This window comes from Myotis daubentonii, chromosome 3 (assembly GCF_963259705.1).
Source record: "Myotis daubentonii chromosome 3, mMyoDau2.1, whole genome shotgun sequence".
Lineage (NCBI taxonomy): Eukaryota > Metazoa > Chordata > Mammalia > Chiroptera > Vespertilionidae > Myotis > Myotis daubentonii.
This window is the reverse complement of record NC_081842.1, coordinates 57,822,796-57,844,437: the sequence shown is the minus strand read 5'-3', so window position 1 is coordinate 57,844,437 and position 21,642 is coordinate 57,822,796. Positions and strand designations below refer to the sequence as shown.

At 56.3% G+C, this 21,642-nt stretch overlaps 1 protein-coding gene across 1 annotated transcript in view; it reads right to left on the bottom strand.

Annotated features, from left to right (window-relative positions):
* ADCY5 (adenylate cyclase 5) overlaps window positions 1-21,642 on the bottom strand; it is a 161,110-nt gene that overhangs the window by 34,369 nt on the left and 105,099 nt on the right. Inside the window, exons 4-10 of the mRNA XM_059687644.1 lie at window positions 14,300-14,411; window positions 13,445-13,572; window positions 11,265-11,423; window positions 10,240-10,381; window positions 8,136-8,276; window positions 2,429-2,451; window positions 1,075-1,219 (exon numbers count right to left, since the gene is read on the bottom strand). Of these exons, the coding sequence (XP_059543627.1) occupies window positions 1,075-1,219; window positions 2,429-2,451; window positions 8,136-8,276; window positions 10,240-10,381; window positions 11,265-11,423; window positions 13,445-13,572; window positions 14,300-14,411 (850 nt within the window). The remainder of the gene's footprint in view (window positions 1-1,074; window positions 1,220-2,428; window positions 2,452-8,135; window positions 8,277-10,239; window positions 10,382-11,264; window positions 11,424-13,444; window positions 13,573-14,299; window positions 14,412-21,642) is intronic.

Sequence of the window (21,642 nt, the reverse complement as noted above, 5' to 3'; positions counted from 1 at the left end):
AAACCAGCCCAAATCACCATAAGGTGATGCTTGTGGGGAGAGGAGTTGAACTGTGTCAAACCAGAAACTTTCCACAGGCCAGATCACCGTGGGAGTAATTCATAATGATCACGGCTAAAGTTACCGAGCACCGTCTCTACATGCTAGGACACGCATCATCGCGCACCTGGCAAGGACACTAGGAAGTAGGCACAGGACCGCTGCTGTTTCAGAGAGGAGTAAGATGGGGCTCAGAGGTCACAGGACTTGTCCAAAATCACACAGCTCATCCCCGGGGTCCTGACCCCCAGACCCAGCTCCCCCCACACCACCCAGCCTCTCGAGCAGAGGCTGGGCTGGCACCGAGTCCCCAGAGAAGGTGATCCATGTCCGTCCATAGGTGCTAGTAGACAGAGTACGTTCCCTCCTATCCCTTTCCCTCCTACTTAGGGTTGCTTTACTCGATGACGAAAGGAGCTCCCATGAGCTCATTTTAACCGAGCATCAGGAAGATGTGGTGACATGGAGCAAAGACCCTGAACCCGGGACTGGTTCTGGCCCTGTCACCACTTCACCAGGTGGCCCAGGGCACACTTACTAGCGCAACTACGTGAGCTTTAGCTCCCTCGGCCATGATTCAAGGAGACTGACTGCCCCTTCCAGTTTCAATACTTTGAGGTTCAGTGTGGCTCGGTGGTCCATTGGCAATGATAATGATAACAACACAACAAAACTAATACAAACAGCAACTAACATTTATTGAACACATACGATGTGGCAGATACTGTTGTATGTGTTTTAAATATATGGACTGTTTTAATCCTCAGTATGACCCTTTGAGGTAAGTATGCTAAATATCTCCATTTCCCAGCTAAGGAAATGAGGCCCAGGAGGTTAAGGTTTATTCCTGCCAAACAAGGAGGTCTCCCTAACATCTGCAGCTCCTGGGTAGTGCAGCATCAGCGCTGGGGAAGCGGAAGGGACAAGAAGGGCTTTTCCAACAGTGATGGAGACCAAGGGAGCCAGCCATTGCCTTGTTTCCCTCCCGCTGGCTCTGGTTCTGCGTGGAGCCTGCTTCCCACTCAGGCTGCCTACCTTCTTCTCTAAGTCAGGCTCCCTGAAGGTCAAGAGGAACTTGCGAACATGCTCAGACCGCAGCCTGTCAATGCTCCTGGCGTCAATGGCACGGCCCAGAAACTCGTCCACTTCATCCTCGGGGTTTGCACTTTCCTGGGCGTTCCTGGGGAGCAAGAGGGGCAGACACCAGGCAGGCTGACCACCAGGGGGCGCTGCTAACCGGTGGTTCTGCCTGTGCTCAGGGATCCAGGAGAGAGACCCAGATCAGCCCTAATAAGATGTGGGGAAGATGAGACTGAGGCCAGGACCCCCTCCTGACACCTGCACACATGAGTAGAAAACTGCCTAAGTCTCAGATCCGCTGGCTTTTCTGACTCTATTGATGTATTAGTACGTTATCATAAGACTAGAGGCCCAGCGCACAAAATTCATGCACAGGTGGGGTCCCTAGGCCTGGCCGGTGACCAGGGCCAACCAAGTTCTCTGCCTCCGCACCTCCCCACCTCCTCCTTCCCTCACTTCCCGCACCCCGCCACCCACCCCCCCACCCCCGGTTTCCCGTCCCAGCCCCGGACGGCCCCATTCAGGTGATTGAGGCCTGCTGGCCAGGGGGAGGAGCCAAGAAGTTGGCCAGCAGGCCCCATCAGTGATTGGGGCCTGCGGGCTGGGGCAGCTTCTGCCCCCTGGCAGTGAGTGTGCGTCTTAGCAACCAGTCGTCCAGTCGTTCTGGTCATTCCATAGTAACGGTAGCTTAAGCTTTTTTATATATATAGATAGATAGATGAGTTACTATGGAAGGTTTAATTGTTTTCTCCCCACAGGTAACAGTCTTTGCTCTGTCCTTTCTGGCTGTACCATCATTCAGAAATGAAAGCGAGATCAAGAGGTGAGACTTCTACCCAGGGACTGTGGCCACCCGGTGCTCTAACCTGGCTCAGGCACTCCCTGGGAAGGCTGCATGATCTTTGGGTGCTGAACTAATTTCTGACAGCCCCTGAGAACTGGGAAGTGACATTCCCTCAGGGCACTGGGATGTGGCCGGGCACTGTGTGTGACCACTGTGGCAGGCCTGCACTTTCCTGCAAGCTGCACACACATGCATGTGTATGTACACATGCATGTGCAGAGTGTGCACACATGTAGTTTTGTGTGTGCACACGTGTGTGTGCATGGAGTGGAGACTGAATATGGGCAATGCCAGGGCCCAGCCTCTCTGCTGGATGGCCTGGGATGGCCATCTCTTATCTGCCGTGGCCTCCGGACACTCAGCCAAGACTGCGTGTGGGCTCCTTCCCCATGGAGCGTGGGGAAACAAAGCTATGAGGCAGATCTGAAGGTACGCCCCAGGAATCATGAAGGACACGTCACTCACTTGTCCTTGGGGTCTTCAAAGCCCTAAAAGAGAGGGACAGAGAAAGGAGAGGAGTGTGAGAACAGAGAGGACTGGACACGAAGGCTTCCAGAGATGGGGCTGTGGGAAGGGGCAGCCCATTTCTCTCTGCAGTTCTCCAAGGAGCTCAGACATAAGAGAAGGTTGTCACTCAGCAGCCCTTTCTTCTATCCTTCCTCCATCCTCCCTTCTATCCTCCCTCCATCCTCCCTTCTATTCATCTTCCTTCCTTCCTCCCCACCTTCTTTTGGTGAATCTAGCTGGGCTCTCCCTAGGGACAGGCTCTGTGCTGGATGTGGGGGGTGCACTGCTTTCATTTCATCCACTGGCAAAATCCATGTGTCTAAGCTCTTCCTGTCCCCACACCTAATTCCTTGTCCTATTCCCCAACCTCCTGTCCCCCTCCATCCTGGACCCTGGGCTTGGAGGGTCCTCTCCCAATTCTGCAACTTACTCAGATGGAAACAAGAGAAAACCTTGAAGCCGATCAAGCCCCACACATGTGCACACATGCGTGGACACACCACTTCTACACACACACACACACACACACCCCACCCCCACTGAGCACATACACAATCTCCTAGGAATTCACAAGTTCTGATGTAAGAAAATTAAACCCTGGTTACCTACAACAGCTTTTCTGGTATCTGAGGACCAACATGTTCATTATTATTATTGATTTCAGAAAGGAATGGAGAGGGAGAGAAAGACAGAAACATCAATGATGACAGAAAATCATTGATCAGCTGCCTCCTGCACGCCCCACACTGGGGGGTTGAGTCCGCAACCTGAGCATGTGCCCTGACCAGGTATCAAACCGTGACCTCCTGGTTCAAAGGTTGACGCTCAACCACCGAGCCATGCCAGCCGGGCCCAACATGTTCTTGTAAGGCCAAAGTTGGTTGGGGACCCAGGAGAGAGGAACCCACCTGGCCCGGCTTTGACTACTGTTCTGATGTTCACACACGCAGGCTGGGTGAGAGTGGGAAAGCCCCTCACTGGTTGCCAAATTCAAAGTCCTGATGAGAGTTCACCTATAACGTCCACAGAGGGACAGCTGTGTGCCAGGATGGAGGGAGGGCTCCCTAACACAGGAGAGTGGAGTCCTGGAGGCAGAGGGGGAGGTGACCACAGCCCCTGGAGGGCCATTTCCAGGGAGGCTCAGGTTGCCAGGGCCAGGCAGAGGATGGCCTCCCGCCTCTGAGGCCTGGCAGGGAGCACACTGCTGGGCAAACAGGAGGATGGCAAATGCCGGCTAAACCCAAACCCCAAATGAGCACACCTCTCTTCATTCCCACGGAGGACATGGCTTGAAAATACACCAAGTGGGACTTGTGTTGGTCTCCATGAGACAGAGCTGCCGGGCGCGGAAACAGGCACTGGGTCCACGTGGCCCCGAGGGCTCTGTCTCTGTTCGCGGAGGGCTCTCAGGGGCCTTGGCAGCCTCCATGGGCACATCCAAGCACCCAGCTGTGGGCTCTGAGCTCCTCCCAGGCTGCCTGGCAGTTCTCTCCTGTCCTCTGCAAATCGCTGGGCCCTCCATCCAGGCTGCAAGACCCACCCACTTCACTGTCCCAGCCTTGGGCCTGGCCGGAGGAGTTGTGTCACTCTGTGAGCATTCCTCCTGGTGCAGGCCCAGGCTGGGCACTTTCAGGATCCCGGGGAGCACAGATGAGCGGGCAGTGGAGTTGGACTGTGGCTCCCTAGGGAACAGGGAGAGACACAGGGGTGCTGAATTCCACCCCAGGGGCCGGCAAGGATTTTACTCTGGGACTGAGAACAATCCCGCTGTCTTATGCCTACAGCTCAAAAATACACCTGACATCTATAATAATAAAAACGTCACATGCTAATTAGACCAGACATCCTTCTGGACCACCTTCCGCCTTGTGTGTGGGGAGCTTAGCATCTGCCTGGGGCGGAGAATTAACAACAGTCAGAATACACTTTGTGCCGGGGTCCAGCCCCAGCGGGTCCAGGGGTCCCCAAAGGTGTGGACGGAGTCGGCGAAGAAGGAATGACACAGAGACAGCGTTCAGTTGATCAGCAGCCTAGCCAGGATCTCTAGCCAGGATCTCCAGCCAAGTTCTGGTCTGGATCTCCAGTGAAGTTCTGGTCTGGATCTCCAGTGAAGTTCTGGTTAGGATCTCCAGCCAGGTTCTGTGTCCATGTTGTCTTGCTAGGTTCTCCAGGTTCTCCAGCCAGGTTCAGTAGCCATGTTCCCTCGCTAAGTTCTCCAGCCAGGTTCTGTCTGAGATCTCTAGCCAGGTTGGGTCACCAGGTTCTAGTCAGGTTCTCTTGCCAATTTCTGTAGTCAGGTTCAGTCCAGGATCTTTTGCCATGTTCTCTCCAGCGAAATTCTTCTGTCTCTAGAGAACGTTCTGTGTAGGTTCTGTGTTCTGAATTCTGTCTGTTGTTGTCTTGTTGCATCTGTATTTATACCAGTTGATTCAATCCTATCAATCTCTATTACAAGGGTTAGGGCGTTTCTTATCTCCATTCCAGGGAGTAAAGATTATGTAGCTTAAGCATGATTGTTCGTAGTTAAAGTGATTAATAACCCGCCTGGCACTTAGTTAAGAGGTTTTATTCCCTCCCTAACTTCAGGGGAAAAATCCCTACCTGGGGAAACAACCTTTCTCAGAGACCTTGGTTAAAACACATAGTGCCAAGAAGGTGAGCAAACATATTAAGAACAGTATGCCATATATGCCAGGTCCCTTGAAACAGCAAGCATGGACCGGCTCCCGGCAACTTTGGTCCATAAACCGTGGCAGGTGGTCATTCAGAACACCGCCCAGTGGCCCGGGTTCCAGTCCCCTGACCTGCTTACTAGTTCTAGGACAAGGGTCCTCAGCCCAGCTGCCAGGGCCCTGAGACGGGTCCCTGTGGTGTGTCTCAGCATTTCTGGGGAGCAGTCAGCTCAGCTCAGCTCAGGGGTTCTCTTTGGTTCCCGATTCCTCCCTTCAGACCTAAAGCAGAAGCAGAGGCCGCAGCCGTCCACACTGAGGTGCAGGCTCTGGTTTGCATAGGCCTCTGTGCGTCTTCCCCGGGCCCCGGCCCAGCCCGCCACCCAATGCCATGCGGAGTTTCCCTGGGCCTGGTTAGATGAGATGAGTCCATGCATTACCCTGTCACCCTTCTTACTAATGAATAAACTGGGGACCTTCAACACTCGTGCCTACACATAAACCAGCAGACCCATTCACTGTGTCTTAAATGCAGAATAAAATATGGAACAGGATTTAAAGAAATAAACCTCTGGCTACAAGTTAGTCCCTTTCTAACTGCAGTCATTGCTTAACCTAATGTCCACCCCCACCCCCCGCACCGTGCCATCTTCACTGGAAGTCAGGGCCAAAGCTCTCCTTTGCCAATGGTGTGCCTGACGACTGCCAGGACCTGTGCCATCCCCAGCCCAGACTCTCTGGCAGGGTGCTGGCCCCGGGGTTGGGGGCAACTCTGCCCAGCCAGGATGGGGGAGCAATCAACACCCTAAAGGAGCCTCTCCTGCCACCAGCCTCCCCTGGGACTGCCCTTTCCCCACTTACAGCCCTTGTGCTACTTCTCCCAAGTTCCTAGTCCTAACGATGATTAACATGTCTGCCAATGAGGCTCTGAAATAACTGTAGATTCCACTTACACCAACTATCCCTAAGGAAAAAAGCTTTCCCCAGATTTTAGAACGAGAAAGTACCATCAAGCATCTTTCCTGCCTGCTAGTGCCTCCTCTTCACCTCTTTTCCCCCATCTTCCCCCCCCACTCCCCATCCTCTCTCCTCCCCACTCCCCATCCTCTCTCCTCCCCACTCCCCATCCTCTCTCCTCCCCACTCCCCATCCTCTCTCCTCCCCACTCCCCATCCTCTCTCCTCCCCACTCCCCATCCTCTCTCCTCCCCACTCCCCATCCTCTCTCCTCCCCACTCCCCATCCTCTCTCCTCCCCACTCCCCATCCTCTCTCTTCCCCATTCTCAGTCTTCTCTCCCCCTCCCACCACTCTCCATTGTCTCCAGGTCTCCTCTCCCCCTATTCACCCTCTTAGTCCTCTCTCTTCCCGCTCCCCACTTCCTCTTTTCTCCCTGCTCTGGGTCTCCCCCCTTTCCTCTCACCACCACCCCTCTTGCCCACCTTGGTACAGAGCCTACAGGAGATTAAAGGGCTGGGTGAACACAGGGAGGGGCCACCAACTGCTCTTTGCTTTGGGAGGGCCCTTGAGAGAGGGGGGCGGTGGCTGGAGCCCTGGGCAACACTGACCAGTCTGTGAACCTCCAAGTTCAAAGCTCTGGGGACAACTCTGCTCCCTCATAACCTTGGTGTCCTGTGGGTTAATTCTTTATCATCAAAAGTAAAATGACCCCCGTCAGATGGCTCAGTTGATTGGAGCGTTGTCCCGAACACTAAAAGGTTGTGGATTTGATTCCCAGAGCAGATACCTAGGCTGCAGGATCAACCCCCGGTCAGGGCATGTACAGGAGGCCACCGATGGATGTCTCACTCTTCTCTCTCTCTCTCTCTCTCTCTCTCTCTCTCTATCTCCCCCTCTCCCCCTCCCTCTAAAATAATCAATAAAAATATCCTTGGGTGAGGATTAAAAAAGAATTATATTTTAAAAAGTGAAATAGAGGTCTTGACCCAATTCATTTTTTCCCCTGTACACTTTCCTTAAGCCTTTGCCATCTGCTCCTTGCTAGCTAGCAAGGGGAGTGACCGTCCCCTGCTGTCCCCTCCCTCAGGTCCCTGGCTCTGTCTGTGAATTCCTATGAAGTCTGTAACCCCTCCTGCTGCAACTGAAGCCTAGTCTGGCCCACAGACCCCAGCTGGGATCCTAATGCACAGGCCCCAGGTACGTGGCCACACTGGGATCCCTGCGCCCTCGCTCCTTCCCCAGCCCTGCCGCAGGGCGGGTGGCTCTACCTGGAAGCAAGGCTGCCCTTGAGCTCCGGGATGAAAGGAAAGGAAAGAAACACGGCTGCTGTAACCTGACTTCTGTCACCCTTGTCTTCTTTCCACCTTCGGAATCCCTTTCCATCCTCTGGACTGAACCTGGACAACACCTCCTGCGTTAGCTCTTCCCTGGTGTGTGCAGGGACGCTGGGGGTGTCTGTCCCCCGAGGCAGGCAGGGTCCCTTGCAATGGGGGTAGAACCCTATGCTGGCCTCCACGCGTGCAGCCTGCATGCCCCCACCAGCCGGCTGCAGGGAAAGGGGTGTTTCTCCACACAGAGGGTCAAGGGGACCATCACCTGGCACTTGCCAACAAGCACTGAGATGGTTTCTGAGCATCTGAGTCAAGTGGTGGGGTTCAGCGGCCTGGGAAATGCAGCAGGTGCTGGAAGAACGTCTGACAAGCTGAAGCCCCCACAACTCCCCAGGGCCTCCCCCTGGGCCCAGTCGGCTAGGTCTGCTTCCAGCCCCTGCCAGTAAGCTTTGCCGCAAGGAAGGAGGAAGGGGCGTTGGTAAGTGTGGGCTTACAAAGTCCCAGAGCTCAACTCAGCTTGCCAAGAGATGGGGGGGGCGGGGGGGAGCCCGGGGCAAGAAGGCAGGCATTTTGGCTCCTAGTCCAAAGGTGGGTGAGCCCCATGTCCAGGCGTTTGTTCTGTGGCTCCCCAGGGGCCGGGCCCAGCCTCACCCACAGGAGGCCCATCCTGGGAGAGGGCTGCCGCACACTGCCCTGCCAGTACTCACCATCCGCTTCATCTCCTTGGACACCTGGTTGCTGCCCAGGTGGTTGTAGAAGGGGCGCTCGGCTCCCCAGTGTGGCGGGTTGTGCCCGATGGAGTTGGTTCTCTGGCGATTCATCTTGGCGATCATGGCCTTCTCTTCTTTCTGGGAGAGCAACACAGACGTATCAGCCTGTGGGCAGGGCCCACACGTGTGGCGTGTCTCATCCCCAGGTGCCTAACCAGATGCCCAGGGGTTAAGGCAGCTGCCCCTCTCTTCTCTGCACAGCCTGGAGCCCAGAAGTCGGCCAAGATCCTAGAGCTCACCCAACAAAGCATCCTGATCCCCCCGAACTCCCCAAAGCTGGCCCTGGCGGGCCCAGGAGGACAGTGAGGTGTCTGTGAGGAAGCAGTGGGGCCTGGGACACCTGTCATTCACCTGGAATTCTCAGGGGTGTGCCGACCTGGACCTGTAGGTGTCCGGGGGTGACAGAGGGAGAGGAAACCTGGGATTCCAATCTCCGCTCAACTTATCCAAAATAGGCGTGTCCTAGCAGAGTGGGAGGGGGCACAGGCCCTGCTGCCCGGAAAGCAGCTTCCAGAGGTTTGGGCCATTAGAAAAGGAGATTCGAGGACTGACATGCATTGTACAAATACACAAACAGGGACTTGGCCAGACATGTGCCAACCACATCTCTTCTGTCCGTCTGCCCATTCATCCAGCCAAACAGGCTCTGTTGAAGGTGTGGAGAGCAACCCTCCCCCCCCCCCACCACGCCCCAAGCCTGGGAAGGAATGTGCCGGATTAGGGGTGCGGAGGGAAGGGGGCAGACTGTTCGAGCTGACACTGCTGGGGGTGGGGCTATCACTGTCTGTCTGTCTGTCTGTCTGTCTTCATTTCATCCTTTCTGGACCACTTGTCAAGTGGGAAGAGCCGAGACCCAGAGAGCCCAGGGCAGAGGGCAGGAAGCGGGGGCTCCTGGAGGCCTGGGAGCAGGTAGAGGGGGATGTGGGAGGAGGGCTGGGAGGGTCCAGCTCATTTATATTCTAGCCAAACAACAAGCACATATTTAAAAATGTGTCAACTAAGCCCCAAATGTGTCAACTCTCTCCACAGTGCCCTCCATCCCCCCACCCGCTCATCACAGATCCCTCAGAGGCACCCCGCAGCCAGTGTCTGGGGCAGCCAGTGTCCGGGAGCAGCCCGGGAGCTGCTGATGCAGGAGGTGCCGCTGACGTCCCTGTCAGGGGGGCCCTGCCCCAAAGAGCCGTGCCTCCTTGAAAACCAACTTTTGCTCTCATCCAAGACTTTCCCTGAACTGTCCTCACAGCTTAATTTCGCCCTGAGTCTGACTTCTTAGGAAGGAAACGGAAGCTTTTCTCTACCACAGGGCTCTGACCAACAGATAAATCCAACGGAAAGATCCACCAGTAAAAGGCATTTCAGTCTTGGGGGAAAAAGGAAATGTTCTCATCATTCACTTTAAAAATTAAGGACCTGGAACATGACACTATTAAAAATAGAACCCTGAAGTCTGCTGATAATTCAATTTTATATTTTGGTAAGTGTGGGCTGAGACAAAAGGAGGGAGAAGAAAGAGACTAGAAAGTGGAAGGGGAAAAGACAGAGTTTGAAGAAACAAAGATTCACAAGTTCCAGGAGAGGGGGAGAGAGCGAGAGAGAGAGAACAAAAGTCTGCTTTGTCCCAGCAATAGCGGAGAAGTGAGATGAACATATGGGAGACACAGATCTTCTTGCGGCTTCATTTCCAGCTCATGACCTTCCGGAGCATTGTGACTAACTGATCTGAGCCTGGGCATTTTTTGCAACAGAAGCAAATTAGAAACACTCCCTCTTCGCGGGGCTCCTGTAATTCTGATGTCCTTCCAGGGACGCAGGAGCCATGGCTGTGTAAGGAATGCATGACTTGGCTCAAGAAGAGGAGGCAGAAGCAGGCCAAGGGGAGTCCCTACCCGGAGAACAGAGCCCCTGAGCCTCCCCGCCCGCAGCCTTCAGCCCCGCCCCCGCCCGCAGCCTTCAGCCCCGCCCCCGCCCGCAGCCTTCAGCCCCGCCCCCGCCCGCAGCCTTCAGCCCCGCCCCCGCCCGCAGCCTTCAGCCCCGCCCGGACCCGCTTCTGGGTGCAGCGCAGGATGAGGAACGTCTCTATGCTGTGCTCCTTGAGGTAGGCGTTGCGCTCGCCCCCACAGCCTGGCTCCACCTCGTAGTCCCCGTTCAGGTAGCTGAGTGTGGCCTTGGTGATGTGGATGCGTCTACAGGTGCAGAAGGAGGCGGGAGGGGAGGGAGAAAACGTGAATTCAGAGCTCTAGCTGCCAAGCAGAACCCAGATGCACTGACTCAATCCCGATTCAAAGTGCGGCTCAGAAGCCAACCCCAGCTCGATCCCCACTTGCTGTCCTGTTTCCCTCCAATGTCATCGAATGGCTCAGGGAGGGTCCGTCCCAGCTCGCGACCCCCCGGCCACACAACCTCACATCTACGTACATTGTTAGAACAACACAACACGTTTTTACCCGGCCAGGAACACAGCCTGCAGGCTCAAACTTTGCAAACCTGGCCAGGAGCCAGCAGGGGCTCCTACTGACTACCGACTGTGTCCAAATCCCCATCTGGCATGACTGCCCTTCTTAACACCGGCTTTTCCCATTGGTCCCTAAAAAGCCATCTGCTCTACTTCCATTCCTTGGACGTAATATGTTTTCCTGTCCCGGGTCTGTCCTTGCCCCACCCCTCAGCCTGACACTCTCCCTACCCCACCTTCCTTATCTGTCCAAATCCTGCTTATCGTCCCGGCCAGCTCATCCCACCTCCTTTCTGCCCTGGATACCTCAGAATTTATCTGTGGGTCCTCCTTCCTCCAGAGCTCTGCCCTACCTCCCGCATCTCACCAGCCACCGCGTTTTGTGTAAACGGTTTCTGGGTGAAGGCCCTGGAAGCTGACCTGACGCTCCCTACCACTTGCCCTGGTGTCGTGTAAGTAAATTGTCAGGTTGAATAGTTTCTGCTTAAACTCTGCCACCCCCAGGGTTTCAAGTGACTCCATCCTGCCCACTCCAGCCCTGCCCCTCACGACCGTGCCCTGAGTGAGCCTGGCAGGGAGGCTATGTCGGGGCCCTGCCCACAGCCCTCACTCACCCAGCCTTGCCTCCAGCCTCCATGTGGTTGGCCAGCGTGACGTCGTTAGACCAGACGTCGAACTGCCACTTCCTGAGACCAAGGACACCGCAGTGTACTCGCCCGCTGTGAATTCCCACTCGCATGTTCACGTTCACCCCTGTCACCTCCCGGACCAACCTGGGGATGGAGCAGGGGTGAGGCTGGGAGAGGGTCATGGGCCGGGCACAGAGTGGGGGTGAGGCTGGAAGGCAGGAGGTCAGGAGATGTGTCAGAAGGTGCAGGGGTCAAAAGTCATTTCTCTCTAGGCCAGTCCAAACCCAGGCTAAGACCCTCCAACCTGCAGGGCGGGGCTGGGCGCTGGAGCTCAGGAGCTGCGAACTGTGAGGTGCTGCTTCCTGACTTGGCCACAAGGTGGCGTGACACCTCACACTAAAACCCAGGCCCCTCTGCTTCCCCCGACTAGGGCACCTGGAGCCATTGCTATCCTCAGTCCATGACATTGTGTTTCGAAAATGCAAATGAACATTAGTGCCAACTTGAGCCAGATGGGGAAGTTACAGCCAATACATACCCCATTCATATAATGCTCTTGGCTTTATCCACATCGCTGGCCAAGAGAGAAAGGTGGGTAACTGAGGACATGGGTCTGCTCAGGAAAGAAGGGAGCCTAGGCAGGGGTAAGGACTAGGTGTCCCCGATGGGCTAGAAGACAGCTCCAGTCCCTGCTACCCAGGGGGTCCCCAATAGACAGGTGGCCATCCAGGGAGTAGGTCAGAGATTGCATCCTCTGTGGGGAAGGGAGTAGGACAGAAGCTATCCATCTCCAGGCCTGTGTCTGGGCCCAGGGTCAGGCATTCTGGGGTAAAGTACACAGGATGCACTTTTTAGGGACCTGGACCCTCCCAGACACGCTGGGGATGAGCCCACTCAGCCAGCTGTGGGCCAGCAGTCTGACTTGGCGGGCTGACCACGAGGGCTCCAGCCCACCCCACCAGGGAGAGGCTGACCCCCTGCAGGGAAGATTTATGTCATCCATCACTTCTCTTGTCCTGGGACCAAGTCTGCAAACAGTTTACTGGAGCCATTCCTTTCATCTGGCCTCTGGCCACTTGCTTAGGTTGGTGCTATCTCATTCTACCTTTCTGGCTTACCTCCAGGGCCACCTCCTCCATGCAGCCTCTCTAGGTCTTTTCAGTGTAATCAATGGCTGCCTCCTTCACACCTCCCACCACAGTGCACCTCTCTTACCTGGGGGCACTCCTGGGCTCAGGGCATGGAGCCCCAGCCTCTCTCCCTCAACGGACTCCAAACTTCCGGGTGAGGGACCCACTGATGAGCCCAGGCCCACGGGGCACTCAGCAAGCACTGCCGAATGGGACTGAGCCAAACTTACCGGACCCAGCCACTTCCTGGCCAGCGACTCCGACCTCTGACCTTGCCCCCTGTGGCTTTCCCTCTGCCCCTGCCCAGGCTATGTCTAAAGTTCAAAGTTACTGAACCTGGATGCAATCTCTGACCTGCTCCCAGGGTGGCATGTAAGCGTGGCTTGTTCAGGATTTCTAATGACCAGGGGCTCCTTCGATGGCCAACAATGACCAAAAATTGGCCCAAACCCTTTCTGCCATATTCCCAGGATGGATGGATGTTCTTAAATGGGAACACCTGTGTTTGACCCTCCCTGCCTAGGAATATTATTACCCTGGGGAGCTATTCACCCGTGAACCCAACCTTTCTCATCTGGTAGAAAGGGGGGGGGGTCCTACGCCCACCTGGGTGATGGCGAGAACACGAGGGACCACTGCAGGGCAAGGCCCCCACACGGCACGGCTGCGGCTTGCCCTCCGCTCCTGCAGAGGGGACCCAGCCCCTGCAAAGCCCTCCCTTCCTGCAGGACACGCTCCCTCGGGGAAAAGCCTCCCCGGCTGCTGTGGGTGAAGGGAGCGCAGGGGGAGGCTCAACACCTGCAGGTGCAAACCAACCCTCCTGCCAGGCCGGGTGGTCCTCGGGAGACGGCTCTGCCCCACTGTTTCCAGACTCCATTGGTCCAACCAGGTGGCCAGTCAGTTATGTGGGCTGTGGGCCAGTCCGTCTACAGACAGGCGGTCTCCCGGGAGATGGACAGACCCCTGAAGAGAGACAGCGCCTAAGATGGACAGATTCCCTGCGGATGGGCAGTCCTCCTGGAGACGGGCACTTACGAGATGGCCTCGATCATGTCCATGCCCATCTCCACGCAGCAGTGGGCGTGGTCAGCCCTCGCTTCAGGCAGCCCCGAGACGCAGTAATAACAATCCCCCAGGATCTTAATACGTAAACAGTGATTCTCCTGGAAAGCAAATTAATTTTTAAAATTAAAAATAGCAGGAAAGTGAAGTGGGAGGGAAAGAAACGGGAAGCAAACAGATTCACTCCATGCCTGGAATAACTTGCCTTTTAGGGCAGTGAGCACAGACCCAGTCCCCATGAGCGCCCTGTCCTGGGACAGGGACAGGCTTATCAAAAGTCTCGGGGACAGAGGACAGGCTGAGCAGCCCTCAGGGAAGCATTCCAGCCTCCCCAAGCTCGGGAACTCACTTTCATGGCCCCTGCAGAGGCCCAAGGTGGAAGAGTCCTGTCTCTCTGGAAGCCCCTGGCAGGTGGGGAGTGGGGGGCAGGCTGTCTGCAGGCCAGATGGTATCCAGACATTTTCCCATCACTCACCAGCCTCACCAGGAAACGGCTCTATGGCACCTCATTTGTCCCATCAAACAAATTCCTCGGGCATCAGGGCAGTGTTACCCGCAGGCCTCAAACCCCTCCCACTGACGGAGGGCTCACTCACAGCATCTCCCACTGAGTGTGTGGCCCGGGCTGATGCAGGGCGTGAGCACACCGCCACCTGCGCCCGTCACCAGTTCCCAACAGCAGGCTCTGCCAGGCAGGGCTCACCCTGGCCCCGTGCCCGCCCCTGGGGTTCATCGGGTCCTGCCCACGGCACCCTCCCTCAGGCAGCCCAGATCAGGCCCTCCCGCAGGCCCTGGCGGTGCGGCGGGCGCGGGCGGGCGGGGACTCACCGCAGCCAGCTTGTCGAAGCGGGCGAAGAGCTCGTTGAGGGTCATGACCAGCTCCTGGGCAGTGCACTGGGACGCCAGGCTGGTGAAGCCCTCGATGTCAGCGAACAGGATGCTGGGGAGACAGGGGGAGAGGACCCCAGTGAGGGAGGACGGGCAGGGGGCCGCGCCAGGGCCACCCTAGGCCTCAGGCCAGCACGATCCTGGGGGCCCGCGGCTGCTGGGGAGAGAGCCCACGGAGGCCCGGCCGGGGACCCGAGCATGCGGACGCTCCCTGCTGCTCAGGAAGCAGCTGCAGTCCTCTCTGGGTTCTAGCTGCTACCCGGGAGGAAAAGGGGGCCTGAAGGGTGTGTCAGCCGGAGTTTACCACCCAGGCCCCCATCCTCATCACCTCTTGGGCCTGCCCCTGCTGGACCCGGAGCCACCCCTCATGGTGGCTGGGCCTGGGATGGGGCTCAGGACCGAATGGCGGCCTCACGAGGCCTCACTTCATGCACACGGGACTCCAGCCTCGGCTCTCCGCCCCAAAGAAACCCCCTAAAGGGACGGCCTAGAGGAGGCCCGGTGGGAGGTGAAGGGGGGGAAGCCAGGAGGCGTCTCTGGAAGCCCCAGCTCGTCCCCACCAGCTCCTCTGGCCTCACCTACCACCCCACACCTCGCCCTGGGTGCCCACCAAATGCACCAGCCGGTCCCCGCGTGGCACACTGCGGAGCTTCTGTGTTTCTGAGGCTCGTGTTTCCAAGACTGAACCACCTTTCTTTGTCTCATAGCAGATGACCAGAGGTGAGGACCCAGCGCCAGATGTATAAGGGCCCCGAGAATTTTTTTTCTTGAAATGGACACACAGTCACTAAGCCCAGTGACTCTCACGTGCTGAGCTACTCCCAGGCCGGCATGGGCTCGCTGTGTCCGTCTCAGGGAAGAAGCCGGAGACAGTGGCACGGCAGGCTCCCCCAGGCCTGTGCTGCTTCCGCACACCCCAGCCCCGGGGCTCCAGAACTGAGCCCCGCGCTAAAGGAAGAATGTAGGACTAAACGTATGTTGTCACTTTATTCTGAAAATGTGTGGGTGCCTTAAGCATGTCTTTATTTCCCCGTCTGACATCTGGGGCCTTGCTCACCCTGGGGAGCCTTCCCTCCGGCAGCCAGTTCCCTGAGTCAGCACCTCCCCTCAGGGTGGGCCCCGCCCCAGTCAGGTTCTCACACCCCGGCCACCAGCCCCGGCCTGAACCACCAGGGACAGGTGCCAGACACGGGGCAGTCCTAAGCCCACTCACCCCGTCTCACCTGTTCCTTCCCACAGTGAAGGCATTTGCCATTTCCCCCTCATTCTGCCTCCTGCCCAACCTTGGTGCCTCCCTGCCTGGCCCCCAGGACATGGTGTGCCCTCAGCCCTCGGGAACTGTAACAAACTATCTTTTCGATGGAAATCGTCTCCTGGACTCACCACACCTGGATACTAATGAAACCTACATTTAAAAACATTTGGAAAGGAGGGGGGGCGGGGGGGGGGGGCAATGTAATACTGTCAATAATAATTATTTAAAACAAAACAAAAAGTTGGACACTGTTCTAAGCACTTTACATGAACTCATCTAAGCTTCTTTTTCAGGCGAAAAACCAGAGGCCCAGAGAGGTTGAGTCACCTACCCAAGGCCACACAGGCAACCTGGCTCCACAGTCCAGGAGCTGGACCAATAAACAGTACGCTGTCTGATGGCCTACAGTCGTCTTAAGGGAACAAAGGCATCTGTCAGTGGCCTGGCATTATGTACGGGGCAGAGGGAGGCGAGGGGCACATGGGCTGTTGTAGGTGGGCACGCACTCAGCGGCTGCTTGACAGCTCCCAAGGGGCAGTGGACACAGGGAGTGCCCCCTGGGGCTGCAGCCAGGCTGTCACCTCCCAGGGCAAGCACGGGAAGGCAGCCCCAGGTGCCGAGCCCAGTGCTGTTTCCTGGCATCCAGGGTCCTCTAGCCACTCAGATCCCAGCCTGGATCAGCAAAGACAACTGCAGGAGGAAAGCCAAAGGGAGTGGAGAAATGGGGGGACACGAGAGACGAGACAAGTGAGGGGAAGGAGAGAAAGTGGGGAGCAGGAGGAGCAGAGGAGAGACACTGTCTCTTCAGGCCACAGGACTCTGGACATCAGACAGCTGCTCGGGGAGCGGGCAGCCACGTGCAGAGTGCTCAGAGATGAAAGGGAGTCGGGATCACCACCACGCTTTGATGCCTGGTGTCTGACACGCAGACAGGCTCAGCGCCGGCCCAGGGAGTCTCCGGGCTTGCGGCACGCTGGTGGGAAAGGAGCGAGTGAGGGAAGCTAAGGGCTCCGGGTCCTGCTCTGGCTTCCTAACCAAGTGCAGACCCCATCCTGGCCCGCCTGCCACTTCCCGAGCTCCGTCTCTCAGGCAGCGGCCCCACTCCACCCAGGAGGCGGGAAAAGGTCTCTCCTCGCCTGGGAAAAGCACCCTCACATCGCTGTTCTGGACATTCTTCTTTGACTCAGGAAATCAAAGCAAGTGGGGTCAAAATTGGCTGCTTCAGAGTCAAGGAGCACGGTCAGCTGACCTCACGATTTCGAATGCACAGCCAGTGATGCCAGGCCCAGCGGCTGTTCCCCTCTGGGCCCGAGGCTGGTGACACCCCATAATAGGAAGGAAAAACGTCCCTGGACTTGGCAGAGGCAAGGTATGAAGAAAGAAAGAGAAGGAATTGCCTGGGAAGCATGAGGCAGATGTGTGTGAACCAGGGGCACCTACCCTAACTCACCTAAGTCACTCAAGGCAACACAGGGGTCTGTCTGCCAGGTATGGACACGGCCAGGCCTGGGCCATCCTCCTTCCCCACACGTGCCCTCGCTGGGCCACAGGGAGCACTCACCCTGCTAGACCCGTGGTCCTTAGGCCTGGGGCCTGTCAGAACCACCTGGGAGCTTTCATAAGGAGAGGTCTCAGAGAGCACCCCCTCCACCCACACCCCCCGCCGAGATGCTAACTTGCTTGGCCTGGGGTGGGGTTCTGCTACTGATTGTTTTTGTTCTGCTTTATTTTAAGCTTCCCTGGTGATTCTAAGAGGCAGCCAGGGTTGAGAAGCCTGTACTCGTTCAAATGTCACCCTCCCAAGGCGGCTTCCACCACCCTATTTAACTCTACAGCCCCTCCCACATGTCTCTCTCCCTTCCCTGCTCGGCCTTCCCCCTTGCGCTTTTCACCATTTAATATATTTTTTATATTACTGTGGTGGTCGCTTATCATTACGCTCCTGTCTGTCTCTCCTACTAGGAAGTGAACTCCTTAAGGGAGGGAGTTTGGTCGATTTCATTAACTGCTATATCCCAGCCCCACACCACGTCTGGCACAGAGTAAATGCTCAATAAAACGTGTAATGGACTGACCAAATAAATGAGGAGAGGTCATGTCTACTTGCCTTCTGCTCTATCTGTCCCCACCCCCACCAACCATATACATCTAGCACTATACCCAGCACACAGTAGGTAACAAAGTACCATAAGCTTTGGCTTAAAACAACAGAAATATATCCTCTCACAGTTCTGGGGCTAGAAGTGTGAAACCAAGGTGTGAGCAGGGCCATGCTCCCTCTGGGATTCTGGGTACAAGCCTTCCTTCCGCTGTCTGGTGGTTGCTGTCAAGCCCTGGCCCACAGCTGCTCCACGCTCATCCCTGCCTGCGTCCTCACGTGGAATCCTTCCTGTCTATCTGTCTTCACAGGACAGGCTCCTCTTCAGATCAGGACACCAGTCGTTTTGGATGAGGGGCCCACCCTCCTCCAGCCGGACCCCTCTTAACTTGATTTCATCTACAAAGATTCTACTTCCAAATAAGATCACACTCACAGATACCAGGGATCTCAACATACCTTTTAGAGGGACAACATTCAGCCGGTAAGGGTCTAATATATACTGGCTGAATAAAAGAGAATAGTCATAGTTTCAAAGCAACGAAGCGGCAGAACCAGCAGCTCTAGTAGCCCTTCCTTCTTCTCCCCGGGCCTCCGAGAGCCCCAAGCATGCCATCTGAGACACGCACCTGCAGAGCCCAGGGCCCGGGGCCCGGCGCCCAAAGGTGCTCCAGGAGATACCGGGCACAGGGGCCTTCAGCAGCTGCTGAGAAATCGGGGAGGGCAGGCTGCTACAGCTCCTTCTGTCGGGAGGTAGGACAGAGCAAGCAGCCAGCCGGGCCGAGGGGCCTCAAATCAGGGCTTCTACCCCACATGGCAGCGTCGACAAGACCTCAGAGACCCCAACGCCAAGCCCTGCAGCCTCTCCCACACGTCCTGGAAACACTGCCACCTCCACATCCCCCCGCCCCCCTCGGAGTCACACTCCCCTGCCATGGGGGGCGGGGGGGGGGGTCTGCTCGGTGCTGTCACTTTGGGAGGCTCCTGCTGGACGAGGGTTAGCCAAGGCAGACTGTTCACTGGCCAGCGTCCATGCCCTGCTCCTTGGTCATTCTGAAGGCCGTTTTACAAGCAGCCGTGCCGTGAGGTGCTAATTCATCGATTAGCTCCCACTTGAGAGCTGGTGTTGGCAATGTGCGCAGAAGCCGGGCAGGCCCACTCTGCTGTGCGCGCCTCCCTAATTGCCTGCCATCCGTCACTCGCGGCCCCTGCATTCCACTCCAGAGGCAGGAGCGGGCAGGCGCCCGTCCCAATGACCACAATGGGCCCTTCAGCCATCTGTCACTGCCTCAGCCCAGCTTCACCACGTGCGTGCTCGGAGAGGCGCATTTCCTCACTGATGCTCCCTCTGGCTGCCAACGGGCCCTGTGGCGAGATGACACTGTCACATCCGGCAGCATCTGAACACCCAGGAGCTGAGTTCGCCTAGTGGTCTGGGCAGCCGACATCGCGAGGACCTGCCCCTCTGACCTCCTGCATTTCTCCGCATTGCTCAGGGGGGATACTCAAGAAATGCCAAGAGGCCTGGCTGGTGTGGCTCAGTGGTTGAGCATCGAACCAGGAGGTTGTGGTTCTAGTCTCAGTCAGGGTTGTGGGTTCGATCCCCAGTGTGGGGTGTGCAGGAGGCAGCCGATTAATGATTCTCTCTTATCATTGATGTTTCCATCTCTCCTCCCTTCCTCTCTGAAATCAATTATATATATATACATATACACACACACATACATACAGTGGGGCCTTGACTTATGAGTTTAATTCGTTCCGTGACGGAGCTCATAACTCAAATTACTCGTATGTCAAATCAAAAGTGAACGAGTGAGACACGTGATACTGGGCTGATGTTGTGGCGTTCACTGTGATGTTCGCTGCACCAACTAGCAGTGGGGTATCTGAAGCTGGCTCGTAACCCGAATTTTAGCTCGCAATTCAGAGCAAAAAATCAGCCGAGAGACGGCTCCTATCTCGAAAAACTCGTTAGTCGGGACACTTGTAAGTCAAGGCCCCACTGTGTGTGTGTATGTGTGTATATATATATATATATATATATATATATATATATATATATATATATATATCAAGATGAAGGACTTTCTGGAGATGGGTGGTGATGATGGCTGCACAACAATGTGAATGTAAAAGTGGTTAAAATTGTAAATGTTAAGTTATGTGTATTTTACTACAAGTAAAATAATTAATTGATTAATTAATTAGAAAAGACCCAACCCCAGTGGCTTCCCCAACGAGGCCAGGTGGGTGGTCTGGCCGCTGTTCCCATGGCACCAGCATGGCCCTACCCCACTGTGAGGGCTGGATGCTCCCTAAGGGGTGAGCACGGTGTCTCCCATCTACTCGTAGTCCTGCCTGGCACATAGTAGCAGCTCAGCAAATGTCCGTGGAATGAATGAGATAATAACCTAAGCACCACTCATATCCATCACTGGTGGGGGTGTGGAATTCAGAATACTTAATATCGGGCTGGAGACAGGAGTGCCCGGAGTGTATGGACCACTCCTCACACGGTCGGCTGGTCAAGGACATCTTCCCTCTCTGCCCACAGGGTGCACACTCCACTCATGGGTATCTGAGCACCGCGGACACTGTCGGGAGGTCATTATAATTCAGAACACAAGGTAGCTGGGCCAGACGCCAGAGTGACCTGGGGATGGCAGCCAAGTCCTTGAAGGAGACGGGAGAGGAGATAATAACCTTACAAGGGGGGGTGAGGGGAGGGTTGCGAGGGACTGGGGAGAGAGGGGGAGGGGGAGGGAAGGAGTGAGGGCAGGGCAGCCCTCCTAGCCCTTGCTACATCCTTGCGGTATAGGGGTGGGTGTTACCTCATTTTCACATCTGGGCCAATAACCCCTCTGCTAGGCCCCTGGCTCCAGCCCCCCATGACTCCTGAGTCCCTGAGAATGAGCCTCTGGTTCAAGCCAGTGAGGCCAGATGCCCACACTCCATCCCAGGTCCACACAGAGGAGCCAGGGAGGAACGAGTTTGTTCAGCAGGACCAGCGCCCCCTGGAGGAGGAGCTGCTCCTGAACAATCTCTGGCTGGCCCACCATCTATGACCTTTAAAACCTTAGGGGTCGTATGAGGACAGGCCAATCAGGTGCGGGGCCATCCTCAATCAGTAGAGACCCCATGGAAGGGGGGAACCCTTCAGTACCCCCTCAGCCTTCCCAACCCCTGAAATCTTTGGGCACTGGGTCACCTGACCTTGATGTTGCCTGAGAGCCTGCCCTACATCCATAGGGCAGACAGGCTGCAGCCACCTCCTGGGACAGGGGCCAGAGAGGGGCTTTACACACTAGACCTCCTGTCCCTCCCAGCACCCCTGCAAGGAGCCCCAGGGCCCCAGCTAACAGATTCTGCCCCTTCGTGACTTTTATCACAGTGTAACAGGATAATTGAGCAGTGCGCTGTGTAACTTCTACACCCTTGGAGAATGGAGTCCTACCCATACCTCATGTGACACATTCTGATTTACTAGCTAATCTGTTGTTGAGCACATGTCTTTCCGAAGAGAAGGTGAGCTTCCCAGTGTCAGACACAGTGTCCCTTCACCCCCTGTCCTGAGCTAAGTGTCTGTGAGGCGGCCAAGGGAGGTAGAGGCAAAATATCCACTGACCAAGGAGTGCGTGGCCACCAATGCTCCCATATTACAGGTGAAGAAACCGAGGCGCAGATGAGGTGACTTGCCGGGTTCCCAGCGCTACGGAGGGGGAGAGAGGGGAGGGACCCAGTCTGCTCAGCACAGGCACGCATCTTGCTCCACAGCAGGGACCTCTTGGTAAGGGTGCCCTGGTGTCACCCGGGCTCTGGCTGTGCCTGTACATTTATTGTGACCCATGGGGACACGCCCTCTCCTTGTGGGGTGCTTCTCTGGCTGGCCTGTTCCTCCGACCCCAGTGTCCCTCCTCCAAGGCAGAG